The following is a 16,262-nucleotide window of genomic DNA, read 5'->3' on the forward strand; positions in this document are numbered from 1 at the left end:
AGTTTAACTTTGAAAAAAACATATATCGAGACTTTATGGCGGGTTTTTCCCCATACCACTGCCATTACCATTGCCATTTGCCATTATTTTAAACATTATGCACTTTTTTCACAGATAGTCATGTTATCTTATATGCTTTGAATAAACGTTCATTGGTCGATGCGCCCTCTTGTGGCCTCAGGAGAGAAGCCAATAGCTTTTCTTCACCCTAACTGAAATTATGCCTTTTAAATTCGAATATAATTCGAATTTTGATAATATTTAAGTACAAAATTCGAATATAGTTTTTCATCCATTTTGACAGCCCTAGTAGTTTATGACTTCTTTGTTGGAGAGGGTGATTCACTTGTCAATGCTGAGTCAGACAGACATGAGTAATATTATTATGCAGCAAAACATATCACTCAATAAATAAGTGAAATACTGACAGATTCCTTTGTTTTGAACAGATTGTGAAGGTCACTGACTGAATCCTTAGGGATTTAACAATAGATGCTGTGCTCACTCTTGGATGCAGGATCATTTTACAGACAATATCACCCGAGACCAATTTATCCCAGAAAGTGCTTGGGTGACTCAGCAGCTGAGTAACTGTTCCTGAAAAAAAATGGGTAGACCAGGAAGACCTGTTTGGTCATCAGAATATAAAATGCAACAGACAATGCGATGCCTTTAGACACACAACAGGGGAGCTGCCGCCGCATGCTGTACATCTAAATAAACAAACATATACAGATACACACTTGTGGTCTGCATGGGGCACAGAAAAGCCAGTAAACAACATCTATCTTGCTGTCAGCTGTCTGACTGTAATTTACTGTGCCATTCCTGGGAGTCAGAGATAGAATAAAGCTAAAAGGTGGGTATACATTAGATACGTAGAGAAATGTAACATGATATGCTCAAACAGCATTTAAATAGAGCAGAAATTATGAAATGACACAATATACTGTAGACCTTTTTCTGGTCTCTCTGTTGCTCTCTACAGGACAATAGTGGAACTGTAATCCATAGTTTGACTGAGAAGATGGTAAAATAGATTTTAAACTGATATCAGACAAAGAAAATGAAGACATATCATCTCAATCTCACAAATTAATAAAATACAAATATGTTGGGATATTCTGAACTTGTGAAGGGTCAGAAGAGCATCAAACTATAATGGCATCTGCCCCTCGCCCCCTCCATTAATTCATTTAAAATGGCAAACTTACCGTAATAATGAAGTCAACAGCTCAAGTATTATGCGCAGTATTTAAACAGAGAAATGTGGTGAAAGGTCAGTCTTGAGAACATTTCTCCTCGTGGGACAAGCGTCCTCTCACATTGCAATCAACTGAAACTCATCCATGATACTAACAATAGTGTGTAATACAGCACTGTTGGATCCATTTCTTCGTGACATTTAAGGTGTTTTCATCTTTAAAGTATTTTAATGCATACTGTGAAAAGTTAAAACGTGCGGTTACATTTCTAGCTGAGCTGACTCTTAATGCCATCTAAACAACACGATTGCAAGTCTGAAATTGCTTTTATAAAGCATGACACAATAATATTGAGTAGCCTAACTTACATTGTAAACAAAATATCGCCAATTATGTATGTTTGCTCCGCAAACGAAAACTGTTCCAAACAAAGTCACTGCTGACTGACCGCGTGTTGTTCGCACCTGAATGAGTCTGTGTTTTTGAACGAATCAGTTGGGTCAATGATTCAAAAGACTCACTCATAAAGACAACTGTCACTTGATTCGTTGAATCAGAGTTTTTGAACCAATCTGTTGGGTTAATGATTCAAATGAATCAATTGAGTGAATGACTCAAATGACTCATGAAGACAGTCGCTTGTCGCCACCTACTGGCGTAACAATGTAATCTGCAGAAAGAATCGCTGAATCTGTCAGAAATGCGCACAGACATGCAAACAGTGAAACAGTCCAGCTGTTGGACTGTTATATGAGCACTCTTGACCAATCAAAGTGGAGAACCAGAAGCATTGTATAATGTGATGTTAAATCACCCAAAAATGAAAATTCTGTCATCATTTACTCACCCTCATGTCATTAAAACCTGTAAGACTTTCATCTGCAGAACACAAAAGAAGATCATTTGAAGAATGTTGGTAACCAAACAGTTTGACTTACATAGTATGGTCAAAAACACTGAGAAGAATTCTTCTTTTATGTACCACAGAAAAAAAAAAAAGTCATAGAAGTTTGAGTCGATTTTTGGTCATTTTAGGGTGAACTAGGCTATCGCTTCAAATCTTCATGTCCAGTAAATCATGGTAATACGCTTTATAAGTATCATCTTCTACAGGGAAATCTACAAACCATCCTTGTTGATCTATGCACTTATACAACCATTACAATCATCATCAGATAAAAAGAGAGCATGCTACGAAGGAAATACAGTAACTGACTGATTTCAAATCAAGCTAAAACAGCTGAAAAGGGATATAGGATAAAATGATTGTTCAAGCATGCTATCAAACCACACATTTGTCCGACTCTATGCAGATTTGCGAATAAAATAAATGATAATAAAAAAATAATAATCAGTGTGGAGCTACTCACACACAGCATGAAGGCTGTCCATTCACTGCAGAGCTGTGTATGTTTCCACTCTCCTCTGAAGTGTGTGTGGAAGCAGAAGCTCTTCAAATGAAGGACGTGCATACACTAACACATGTGCACACACTGAAATATCTGTTGCGTAGCACCAGAAGGCTCGTAGGCACAAAGACGAGGCCTATAGAGTGGTTTCTCCACAGGTTACATACATTCCCATATGACAGTGCAATGAGAGGGACACAGTGTGTGTGTGTGTGTGTATTGGGGGTAAAGTCGGCCAAAGCCAAACTACTTGTGGCCCCAGGCACGCTTTATGCCAGCACTATTAGGGGAAGCCCGGCAGACGCCGCCACAATGGTGAGCCTGTGCCAGTGTCACCCCAGCCTTTGTAAGCGTTTTACAGCCCGCTAATGATGCAGCGAACACGGCCATCTGTGTGCAGGGGGCCTTTTCTGAGTACACACAAATGAGTAGATAACATGAGAGATACAGACAGATTAAGGAGGCAGTACAAAGCGAAGTTGGTATGAGATGATTATACGGTTCTTTGTTGAGCGCTTTTAATTGTTTTGGCAGCCTTATGCAAATTACATGCGAAACGGCGAGGATTGACTGAAGGAAATGAATTGGGATTTTTGTTATAAGGGGATTTCACACAAACAGTGACGCATATTTGAAAGTGTAATTCAAATAAATTGAATGATTCAGACATTTTTTTTCACACAACCTTCCTTACGATGCAAATCTTGGACCATATTCCACATGATAATCTACGCACAATAATCATCGACAGGAATTAAAAATGTAAATTCTGTCATCATTTACTCACCCTCAAGTTGTTCCATTCAATTAATATCACATTTTCTGCAAGTACAGGTATACTTTCAAGTTTTGAAGTATACTACAAGTGCTCATTCATTAGGCCTACAGCTGCACACTTCTTTTTCACACAGGCATCTTAGACTTTCTGAAGTTTGTTTGATGGAAGAAAGAAAGTCATGTAGATTTGACACTTAGGCTTTCAGGGAGTTGAGTAATAATAAAGTGTCCAACTGCATACTTCGGTAAACAAAAAAAGAAGGAACATATTCAGGAAAACAGGAAAAACATAGCGAGACAAAAGTGAGGATCTAACTGGATCAAAATTAGAAACAGTTGCAGAAATGAGCATTTAACGAGCCAGAGAATATATGAAATTTGCCTCAGTGGGAGTGAAATGATATTTCATGCAGGCTTACACATGCATGATTTGGCAACTGTTCAAATCACAAATTGTTGCAAGTTAGCTTGATATAATTTCTAAGTTATAAAACCTGTAAGACTTTCATCTGCAGAACACAAAAGAAGATCATTTGAAGAATGTTGGTAACCAAACAGTTTGACTTATATAGTGGATCCATTTCTTCGTGACATTTAAGGTGTTTTCATCTTTAAAGTATTTTAATGCATACTGTGAAAAGTTAAAACGTGCGGTTACATTTCTAGCTGAGCTGACTCTTAATGCCATCTAAACAACACGATTGCAAGTCTGAAATTGCTTTTATAAAGCATGACACAATAATATTGAGTAGCCTAACTTACATTGTAAACAAAATATCGCCAATTATGTATGTTTGCTCCGCAAACGAAAACTGTTCCAAACAAAGTCACTGCTGACTGACCGCGTGTTGTTCGCACCTGAATGAGTCTGTGTTTTTGAACGAATCAGTTGGGTCAATGATTCAAAAGACTCACTCATAAAGACAACTGTCACTTGATTCGTTGAATCAGAGTTTTTGAACCAATCTGTTGGGTTAATGATTCAAATGAATCAATTGAGTGAATGACTCAAATGACTCATGAAGACAGTCGCTTGTCGCCACCTACTGGCGTAACAATGTAATCTGCAGAAAGAATCGCTGAATCTGTCAGAAATGCGCACAGACATGCAAACAGTGAAACAGTCCAGCTGTTGGACTGTTATATGAGCACTCTTGACCAATCAAAGTGGAGAACCAGAAGCATTGTATAATGTGATGTTAAATCACCCAAAAATGAAAATTCTGTCATCATTTACTCACCCTCATGTCATTAAAACCTGTAAGACTTTCATCTGCAGAACACAAAAGAAGATCATTTGAAGAATGTTGGTAACCAAACAGTTTGACTTACATAGTATGGTCAAAAACACTGAGAAGAATTCTTCTTTTATGTACCACAGAAAAAAAAAAAAGTCATAGAAGTTTGAGTCGATTTTTGGTCATTTTAGGGTGAACTAGGCTATCGCTTCAAATCTTCATGTCCAGTAAATCATGGTAATACGCTTTATAAGTATCATCTTCTACAGGGAAATCTACAAACCATCCTTGTTGATCTATGCACTTATACAACCATTACAATCATCATCAGATAAAAAGAGAGCATGCTACGAAGGAAATACAGTAACTGACTGATTTCAAATCAAGCTAAAACAGCTGAAAAGGGATATAGGATAAAATGATTGTTCAAGCATGCTATCAAACCACACATTTGTCCGACTCTATGCAGATTTGCGAATAAAATAAATGATAATAAAAAAATAATAATCAGTGTGGAGCTACTCACACACAGCATGAAGGCTGTCCATTCACTGCAGAGCTGTGTATGTTTCCACTCTCCTCTGAAGTGTGTGTGGAAGCAGAAGCTCTTCAAATGAAGGACGTGCATACACTAACACATGTGCACACACTGAAATATCTGTTGATGAAGCCTTCACCGTGATCAAGCCTCGCAGCGGATCGAGAGACCCCTTCCTGCTCTGCCATTCTCGCCGCTTCACGCCGCCCTCGCGCTGCAGCAGCGACGGTCTCCGGTTCCCTGCCGCTAATGGTGGACAAGATGCCAGGTTGAGGGGAAAGCAGGTCACAGCTGTGGTAATACACATCATGTCCTCGGTGTAAACTTGCAGACTAAAAAATCTCTGCAACAAACACACTTTCGCTAATTAAAGCCAAGCCTGTGAGGAAAAAGCAGCGGGGCAGAGGAACTCGGTGATGAGTGAGCCCACGCTGGCTGAGCCCCCGCGTGCCCCACTCTCTCCGCTCAGAGAGGTTTCTCCAGTCCACTTCTCCCTCCCAGACCAGCATCCCTCTGTGGCTGCGAGCGATCTGGTCTCATTTGGAGGAAGCGAGTGTGACATGTCGTTGGAGGCTTCAGATGCAGAGGAGCTGTCGGGCTCGTACGTCGACCCTGCCCCCTTGCCATCTGCCCAACCCAGCACAGCCAGCACGGGGATGGACGCCGAGCTTTTCCGCGTCCTGTCTAAAGCTGTGGAGGAGCTGGGTTTGGAGTGGTCTCCGCCGGAGGAGCCCACCCGCAGCCACCTGGATGAGTGGTTCTTGCCGGGGCGCAGTCAGGCCCCCGACAACGAGCTTCACCATTCTTTCCGGAGGTCCTCGACGAGATCACCAGGTCTTGGCGTGCCCCCTACTCGGCCCGCCTTCGTGCCTCATCTTCGTCTGCCCTCACATCAGTCGAGGCGCCGAAGAAAAAGGTTATGACAGACTGCCTCCCCTGGATGAGTCAGTGGCCGCGCATCTCTGCCCGTCCACGGCCATCGGCTGGAAGGCAAAGACGGTCCACCTGTCCAAGCCGTGTAGGGCGACTTCGACTCTCACCGGGCGAGCCTACTCGTCTGCTGGACAAGCGGCCTCAGCGCTTCATTCTATGGCAGTCTTACAAGTCTTCCAGACCAAGCTCCTCCGTTGCATGGATGAGTCCGGCCCAGACCCCGCGGCTTTTAAGGAGCTGTGCAGTGCGACCGACCTGGCTCTACGCGCCACCAAGATGACAGTGCAGGCAATTGGCAGATCCATGGCCAGCCTAGTGGTGCTGGAGTGCCAGATAGTGTTGGACCCTGCGCCTCAGGCGTCATCCTGATCTGCGGGACAGGAAGAGGAGGAGGCCAAGTCTCGCTGCAGCTGGACCACCCCCAAAAGCGCCTCTGTAATGCCTCCAAGCACCCCGTTCAGTTCCGGGTGCCGATGGCAGTGTGTTTGTGACCAAAAGTACTGTTGTGAACATGGGGCCCGTTCTAATCGCGTCCACACAACCAACCGCTGTTACAGCAGGAAAAATAAAACACAAACATTTTCAAAAAGAGAGCAAATTTCCTCGTCCACTCATTGCGAGCATCAGGACCAAACAGTTGCTGGTAGCCACTGACTTCCATAGTTTTTATTTATTTATTTGTTTTTCTATATTATGGAAGTCAATGGAGACCAGAAACTGTGTGGTCTTCAAAATATCTTCTTTTGTGCTCAACAGAAGAAGAAAAAAACTAATGTACGTTTAAAACACCATTAGGGTGAATAAATGACAGAATTTTCATTTTTGGGTGAACTATCCCTTTAAGAATCATTTTAATGCTCGGGATTAATACACTTGTGCTCTGTTCATATGCAATGGTGGACAAGATGCCAGGTTGAGGGGAAAGCAGGTCACAGCTGTGGTAATACACATCACGTCCTCGGTGTAAACTTGCAGACTAAAAAATCTCTGCAACAAACACACTTTCGCTAATTAAAGCCATACATTAGATATCATACTGTAGGCCTATATATCACATGTATATGGTTAAGCTAGTAGCCTATTTAACAAGAGTTTAACTCACGCTGGTGGTTTTTTTAGGGTTGTTCATGGATTCAAACAGATTCAGTTATTTGGTCAGAACGACACAAACACATTGCAAGAACAATGACTTTGTTGTGCAAACCTGCTGTTTAGATAGATACAGTAGGCTAGTAGCACGTACATGTTGACAGTTTAGTTTTCACTAGATTGCCATTCAATGTTTCTCCTCCATGTGAATTTAAACACTTGTTATTGCACATTTGTAATGACGAAGTTGCATTTAGTACATTTAAAATATATTACCTTTATATGTACTATCGAATAACACACTACAGTTGAAATTTTAAACAAATACTATATAGTATGCTTTAGTATGTTAGTCATCACATCAAAACAAGTATACGTCTTTAAAGCATGACAAAAGATTATTAAAACATGACTTAATAAAAGGTTTAGTTTAAAGTAAAGTCATCAATTTGACATTATTACAAAGTGCACTTTTTAAAAAGTGTACTTAAGTGTTAAAACACAAACATTTTCAAAAAGAGAGCAAATTTCCTCGTCCACTCATTGCGAGCATCAGGTCCCCCCTAGGCGGCCCACTGCTCGAGCCAATCCAGCCCCTTGCCACGCGGGCCGAGGCCTGGCAGGCCATCCCCGGAGTGTCAAGCTGGGTCATGGGGATAATAAAACGAGGTTATACACTCCAATTCGCTCGAAGACCCCCGCGTTTCAGCGGCGTGGTCTCCACCTCGGTTCAGAGCAAAGATGCACATGTCCTGCGCGCCGAGGTGATGAATTTGCTGGCAAAAGGAGGCGTAGAAACGGTTCCCCCAGCTATGAGCGAGTCAGGCTTCTACAGTCGTTACTTCCTCGTCCCCAAGAAGGATGGTGGCCTAAGGCCCATTCTCGATCTCAGGTGTCTGAATCGCGCCCTCATTAGACGGTCGTTCAGGATGATTACATTGAAACAGATCCTCTCGCAAGTATGCCTAGGGGACTGGTTCTTTTCGCTGGACCTGAAAGACGCTTAATTTCACATCCAGATAGCCCCCCGTCACAGACGATTCTTGAGATTCGCCTTCGTGGGAGTGGCTTATCAATACACGGTCCTTCCCTTTGGACTGTCCCTAGCTCCTCACACTTTTACAAAGTGCATTTCCCTGCTGAGACAGACGGGAATCCGCATTCTGAATTACCTCGACGACCTCATTCTGGCCCAGTCGGAGGACGAGCTACTATCTCACAGATCCCTCCTCCTCAGCCACTTAGAATGCCTGGGATTCAGGGTCAATTTTGCTTTATGTTATTGCAATTTTGTTTTAGACTCAGCCCAAATGAGGGCAGTAGCCGCGCCAGAACGTGCGCTGGCCATTCAGCAGCTCACGGCCTCATTCAGAGTTGGAGCCTCTCGCCCCCTCAAGGTGTTTCAGAGGATGCTAGGCCTCATGGCCTTGGTGTCTCCGGTACTACAGTTGGGCCTGCTCCGCATGTGGCCCCTTCAGTATTGGCTGAAACCACGAGTTCCATCCCGCGCCTGGCATCTGGGATAGCATTGATGGATAGCTTCGTGTCAAGGTAGACCGGGCCTATGTATCAGCCCTGGCCCCTTGGAAAGATCCTCGTTGGATGGAACGGGGCGTGCCCCTGGGAATGGTCTGCAGAAGGAAGGTAGTCTCGACAGACGCCTCCAACACGGGTTGGGGAGCGCTGTGCGATGGCAAGCCAGCTTTCGGCCACTGGTCGAAAGAGGAAGGCAGGCTTCACATCAACTGCCTGGAAATGCTGGCAGTGTATCTGGGCCTTCGAACCTTTCTGCCAGACCTAAGGGGACACCACGTCTTAGTCCGCTCGGACAGCATGACGGTAGTGTCCTATATAAATCGCCAGGCCGGTCTCTCCTCTAAGCGCCTCTTCGCATTAGTAGAGTGCCTCTTGGAATGGGCTCAGCTCAACTTGCGCTCGCTGAGAGCAGCGCATATACCGGGCAGGCTGAACCAAGGAGCAGACATGCTGTCTCGGAGCAACGTCCCCTCGGAGGAGTGGACGCTCCACTCTCAAACGGTTCAGAAAATCTGGGAAATCTTCGGCAGGGCAGAGGTCGACCTCTTCGCCTCAGAAGACAACTCTCATTGCCCAACTTACTTTTCCAAGGTCTATGTAGCAGCCATAGCAGCTTCTCACGCTCCTATAGCTGGCCAATCGGTGGGCAGGAACAACTTGGTTGTTCATTTTCTGAAGGGGTCTAGAAGGCTCAACCTGCCTCACCCCATCACTGTCCCTACATGGGATCTGCCCACGGGGTTGAGGGCTCTGAAGAGCCCTCCTTTTGAGCCGCTACAGTCCATTGACCTTCGTCCCCTGATGCTTAAGACTGCTCTGCTTCTAGCATTAGCATCGGTAAAGCGTATGGGAGATCTGCAGGCGCTATCAGTGAGCCCTACCCGCCTCAAGTTCGGGCCCAACGACTCTAAGGTCATCCTGAAACCAAGGCATGGTTATGTACCTAAAGTGCTCGCTACTCCATTTAAAGCACAGGTAATAACTCTATATAACTGCTAGCATACTCTTCTTTGGGCCTTCAATGCCCCATGGGAGGAAGAGCCCACTTAACTAGAGGTGTTGCCTCTTCCTGGGCTTGGTCTAGTGGTGTGTCCATTGCAGAAATTTGTGCGGTGGCCGGCTGGGCCTCGCCGTTCACATTTGCCAGATTCTATAGTCTGGACATCCCGGCCTTACAGGCGCGGGTCCTTTCTGCATAGCAGGGCACTCTGTCATATGACAACCAGTGCTTGGCGTTTGCCTCCTTCATGTACGCTCTTGGCCTTCAGTGAGTTCTGAGGCTGTACTGAATTATTTAGGGACGATGATACAAGGCTGGGCCGACCTCTCTGAGTTTAGCTCTACTTCCTTTTGCGGGGCTTCCCTGCAAAACACTTGGTCCCTCTGGGCCCCCTTGGGTGCTTAAGGCAAGTTCAAGTATTAGTCGTTCCTCTAGCATAGCACGGCGGGATTGTACAAGTTCCCCAAGCATCTTAAACAGACGCAGTGCGAGTGAAGTATCGATAGGGAATGTACTCGGTTACTAACGTAACCTTGGTTCCCTGAAATACGGAATGAGTACTGCATACTTTGCCGTGCTATGTAGCTGTACGACTCATCTCAGGGAACCGAGGTTACGTTAGTAACCGAGTACGTTTTCAACGAACGCATTTTACGGAGGACTGTTTCCTCAACCTGGGAGAGTATCCTACAATGTCGGCTGTGCACAAAGGCTGTTTCTGTAAAGTGGGGCAATTCCAACTTTGCAAGGACATTCTGGCGCTTCTGACTCACAGCCTGTAAGTATGTTTTCATATTTAAAGAATTTGCCACTGATGATTCAAATGCGAGCTTTGAGTAGCGCTTGTTGTTTTTCGTTTCTCCTATCACAAATGCAGACATGGTTTTATGTTTACGCGGCGCGATAATGAGCTTTGTAAAAATCTACGCGTTTCAGAAAGGCGGGGCATAGAGGAGAAACAATAATGTACAGTATGTGGAAAATAATGTGTTTTTTGAACCTTAAACCGCATAAACACATTTCATTACACCAAATACACCAAATAATGTTCTTTTTAGCAACGTCATATGACCCCTTTAATGATAAAAGCCGTTGTCAATGGGGACCAGCAACTGAAGGTGAACTTTCCCTTTAAGGTCAATTCTTGAGGTATGAAAGAGGAAACTCAGTAAACCTTGACTTATTGCACTGTATAATTGTTTAAACATTCTTGATTTTTTTTTGATGTTTCTTGATGTTTCAGAGTGTCACGGTGTGGCAGGCCGTGTTCAGGATGTCTATGAGTGTCAGAGGGGGTGTCAGTGAGCAAACAAACAGCAGGGTCACAAGGAAGTGCTGTTCCTTTAACAACTCACCACAGCACAGAGTTTGATTCACTTCCCTCACTGCCCCACCCCAGAGCTCCTGTGCTGAAGTTTGACACAGACCCCTCCACCGTTACGTGCGTTAGGACAGGATAATCTGTTCTCATTCCCACAGTCTGCTGGACTTTGACTGCTGATTTTCTGTCCATATCAATACCTAGTAGAGAAGATCACTTCAGGTAAGAAACTCTTCCGCTTTAGACTTATCTTGCGTAATGGCTCTGCAAGCTTGTGTGCAGCTCATAAGTCTGAAACTGTTTCTGAAGTTTTGTTTTCTTGAAATTCTTTAAATACTTTCCACCTCATCAACTTTTTGATTTTGTTCAACATACTAAATTCTTGGCATTCATAGGGAAGCAACAAATTCAGTTCTTCCCTTTCTCAGTTACTACTACTACTACTAACTTTTCTGATCTGGAATCAGGAATATTACTTGTCTAGTCTTGCTTTGTAGTGGAATAACTGGACTCTTTCTGTCCAAAAATAATTCAGTCTTTGGAACGTTTTGACCAAGATTTTCAGAAACAAATCCTTTGAACTGAGTGTCATCTATCACTTCGTCTGGGGAAACAATAATTTGCTGCAAAATTTATTTCCTAAACAACAACATATATTCTTATATAATTCAATTTAGATTTTAAATTAGTTACAAATAGTAGGTCACGTCCAACCTTAGTCTTACTTTACAGTTAACAATAAAGGTCCCAGAAAGGTGATTTTCATAGTGATATCATAGGTGAACTATATTGGGTTCTACACCTTTAAAATAAAAATAAAAGCTTTAAAATAGCTTTTTTAAAGAACATTTTAATGATTTAAAGACAATTTCTACTATAAAGCACCTTTTGTGGAAATGTAAAAGTTCCATGGATGTTAAAGGAAACATTGATGCCAATAAAGAGCCTTTATTTTTAAGTGTGTAGTTGAGTTTTTGTAAAATGTTGCTATTTTTCTTCATAGTGTTTGTGGAAGAAAGTGTGTTTAGACTGTATCTTGTTTCATGTCTGTGTTAAATTTTGCGAGCTTGAAGACATATGGTATAGTGTTATAGTCCATGTGAAAATGAGACTAATGCAGCATGGTGGATTTGTAGTCATGAATAAAGCTCAAGAATTCTGACATCACAGGAAGTTCAGATTCAGCTGAGACCACTGCCTAAACAGTTTAGCAGTATCATCATAATACTGTCTAACTTCCTTGAGTCTGGCTGTGAACCTATCTATCAAACTTTTCATGACCTTCTGTGGCAACGTCAGAGAACCATGTGTTTGCACTGGAAGGGAAATGGCCATAACAGAGCAGAACAGGCTTATAGTACAGAACATTATCAACATTTGTGGCTGTATGCCGAGTCATGACATTTCCTCACAACCTTGACAAACCCAACATGTTTGGAGTCAGGGGCCGGAATTAGTGTTTAGACTGGAGACAGCAGAACTATGCAGGGATGTCTCGATTACAACCAACCATCCCTTTTATGGACAAAACCAATGAGACATTTCCTAGCAATTACAGCAGATCAGACAGCATGATTCACTGTCAAAACTATAGGCGTAAATAAAAATGTACAATCCAGAACCCACACTGGGTCAATTATTATTTTTGTTTTGTTTTTGTGTGTCTCAGTCTCAGTGCAGATTCCGGACAAAACAAAACTGATTCCTGTTTTGTTTTGTTTTGTTTTGTTTTGTTTTTAATGTTTTGTGTTTCCGTCTCATTGCAGATTCTGGACACAACAAAACACTAATTCCTGTTTTTTGTTTTGTTTTGTCATTGCAGAGACTAGACACAACAAAACAACTGATTTGTGTTTTGTTTTGTATCTTAAGCTGTGTCCGAAATCACTCACTTGTTCACTCATTCACTAATCCCTATATAGTGTATGGCAGTTAAGTGCACTATATATCAGAAAGGAGTAAACGAAATGAAGTGAGCGAATTCAGACGCTGACGTAGGCCTATACTCCACGTCAAAGAGCTGGAACTGTTGCAGAAACATCTCTGTCACATATGTAGTTTATAGTTTAGTTTAGTTTTTTTTTTGTGCCGCAGTGTGGGTTCTGAATTGTGACATCCTCATCATGCTTTTAAGGTCAGATTAAATTAATTCCGGCTGACCAGAGATCCATTGCGATGTTAGTCTAGTGAAGCGGGAGGCATATTTAGAAAAGAAAACATAAACTTGCCAAGCTCAAGTTCAAGTTGTACTCTGGAATCACAACAAGTATGTGCTTTTGAAAGTCCAAATCCACGTTTATATCAGAAACGTCTCGTTTCAGATTTCAGACATGCATGTTTTAATAATCTCAATGCCTTTTTTGGCATTGCATTTCTTTTGTGGTATGTCATCACTTTTATGTAAAGTTCTTGTGTTTACTTAACTACTCATAACTACAGTATAATTACATACATATATAGTATTTACAGAACTTCAGGACTTCATTGACTTTTATTGTTTCAGACAATCTTATCCTACACCTATTCTTACTTAACCTTTACACGCATTTTCTGGATTTGAATTAATTATTGTGTGTACCATTAGGATGTCCCCAAAAAGTAGGTGATTTCAGGTCAAGTCTGTGTGTGTGTGTGTGTGTGTTACAGGATGCCTCTTGGGGGTGGAAACAAATGTGGCTGCTGCCAGAAAACAGTGTACTTTGCAGAGGAAGTGCAATGTGAAGGGCGGAGCTTCCACAGATCCTGCTTCCTGTGCAGTAAGTCCTGTTCATTTTCCTGTGTCCAGTGCCATGACATGGGCCATGAGTCCACTGTATCAGTAGGTCAGTTGGTTTGACAAAGTTTACCAAGGGCAGACTCTTTCTGACGGATAAGTATTAATATATAATTTGTGTTAATAATTATTCATCTTTTGTACAACTGCAGGCACAACGCTGATTTTCCTGAAATTGAAAATGTGTGCCAGAATGCTTTTAAAGCTGTATTGAAAGAGCAAGCAGTCAGATTTTGATAGTTTCATAGTTTAATATATATATTACACATTTAAACGGTTGTTGCTTATGAAAATGTACATACTTTTGAGTGTGAAAATAATGTTATAAAACTGCATCTTGATACCACAGACCCTCTTGTCGCATACGTTTACAAGTGCATTAGCAACTAGATAATTTTTTACCTTACAATTCATTATTACTTACCTTTTTCTTACATTTAATAAGTAGGGCATCTGCTATAATTTAGGAGAAACTACTTCTAATTATGGATAATGTTATGAACTGGGTCACAGTCAGTTCATGTGGTAACATTAGTTTTTTCCAACAGATCAGTCAAGATTGTTCTCTGGTGCTCTCTTCTGGTTGTCTCTATAATTCACTTATGAAATATAATATTACCCTGCTTTGGGCCCTCAACGGGCTCTGCATTCCAGACAGACTGTCTGCAAAAAAAAATAAAAAAAATCAAAGGGCCTTTAATAAAAAATTAAACACAGAACCCTGCTGAGGTGTTTTTATGATCACAAACTGCACAAAACTAGCACATATAGCAAACTGTACAATCTTTTTCTAATATTAAACTATGAAAAATATACTTTCACATCTAAATAATGTCTTTCAAACAACAATATATTATGATATCCTCCACTCGCCACACTTTCAGATATCTATATTGGCTAAAGCAACAGGTTTGCTTTGGTAACAGGTTACTGTCATTATTATGTTTTCGAAATCTTGAAGCTGAAGGTCACTGCAGAACACTTTTAGCTATGTATTTTGTTATATTCACTCATCCTTCTCATTTCAGTGGTGTGCAGGAAATGTCTAGACAGCACTACTGTAGCCGTCCATGAGAATGAGATCTACTGCAAGGCCTGTTACGGCAAAAAGTATGGGCCCAAAGGCTACGGCTATGGCGCTGGCGCAGGAACTCTGAGCATGGATAAAGGAGAGTCACTGGGAATTAAACCTGCGGAGTAAGAATACACTTAATTTTGATTCTTAAATATTACTTCATATTTGTTCTTTTAGCATCTAGTCTCACAAAATTAAGACTTCTGACTGTTGGCATAATGTTTACTTCATAGCCTATTCTGGCCAAGATGGGCACACTTAGGTGGAAAGGGACCATTTGACCAACATGTCATCAAATAGTTTATCATGTTTTACACATTTACAGCACAGTCTCCAAGCTGTTCTTTTACATGATATGAAAATGAATGGTGACTGTCTGTAAAGCAAAATATTCTCTGAATAATGACTTAAATTTCGCTCTATTCCTCATACAAAGCTATCATATGACTGCAGAAAATTTGGAATATAGCTCACAAGATGCCTTTTTGGAGCTTGACAGCTCTTGGTCTCCATCCACTTTGACTGAATGGAAAAGAGCAGCGTGAACATTCTTCAAAATTACTTCTTTTGTGTTCCACAGGAGAAAGACAGTCTTGGAACAGGTTCTATTGATCGAAGTATATAACTTTGGGGGGAACTATTCATTTTAAAGGGGTCATATGATGCGATTTCAAGTTTTCCTTTCTCTTTGGAGTGTTACAAGCTGTTTGTGAATAGATCAAATCCCTAAAGTTGCAAAGACTAAAGTCTCAAACCCAAAGAGATATTCTTTATAAAATTAAGACTGGTCCACGCCCTCCTAAAACGCCTCGTTTAAACACGCCCCACATATCTACCTCACTATGTGAAAATATTTGCATAATGCATGACTGCAGAAAATTTGGAATATAGCTCACAAGATGCCTTTTTGGAGCTTGACAGCTCTTGGTCTCCATCCACTTTGACTGAATGGAAAAGAGCAGCGTGAACATTCTTCAAAATTACTTCTTTTGTGTTCCACAGGAGAGGAGTCTTGGAACAGGTTCTATTTATCGAAGTATATAACTTTGGGGGGAACTATTCATTTTAAAGTGGTCATATGATGCGATTTCAAGTTTTCCTTTCTCTTTGGAGTGTTACAAGCTGTTCGTGAATAGATCAAATCCCTAAAGTTGCAAAGACTAAAGTCTCACACCCAAATAGATATTCTTTATAAAATTAAGACTGGTCCACGCCCTCCTAAAACGCCTCGTTTAAACACGCCCCCACATGTCTACGTCACTGTGTGGGAAGATTTGCATAACGCGTAACTTTATGAAAGAAGGCGTAAATTTATTGTTGCTGCCACCGCCGCCGCCATGTTGTGAAGATGCTGTGTGTTTCGTTGTG

The 16,262-nt window shown here is 41.8% G+C and overlaps 1 protein-coding gene across 2 annotated transcripts in view; it reads left to right on the forward strand.

Annotated features, from left to right (window-relative positions):
- Positions 1-10,975: 10,975 nt before the first annotated feature.
- LOC107707378 (cysteine and glycine-rich protein 1-like) overlaps positions 10,976-16,262 on the forward strand; it is an 8,520-nt gene continuing 3,233 nt past the window's right edge. Inside the window, exons 1-3 of one of the 2 annotated variants that reach the window (XM_016511371.1) lie at positions 10,976-11,268; positions 13,693-13,802; positions 14,848-15,016. In XM_016511371.1, coding sequence (XP_016366857.1) covers positions 13,694-13,802; positions 14,848-15,016 — 278 coding nt within the window. In that variant the 5' untranslated portion in view covers positions 10,976-11,268; position 13,693. Of the gene's footprint in view, positions 11,269-13,427; positions 13,803-14,847; positions 15,017-16,262 lie in introns of those variants that run through there. The other variant, XM_016511372.1, reaches the window with a different exon arrangement.

This window comes from Sinocyclocheilus rhinocerous, unplaced genomic scaffold (assembly GCF_001515625.1).
Source record: "Sinocyclocheilus rhinocerous isolate Xijiao unplaced genomic scaffold, SAMN03320098_v1.1 scaffold625, whole genome shotgun sequence".
In the NCBI taxonomy this organism is placed as follows: Eukaryota; Metazoa; Chordata; class Actinopteri; order Cypriniformes; family Cyprinidae; genus Sinocyclocheilus; species Sinocyclocheilus rhinocerous.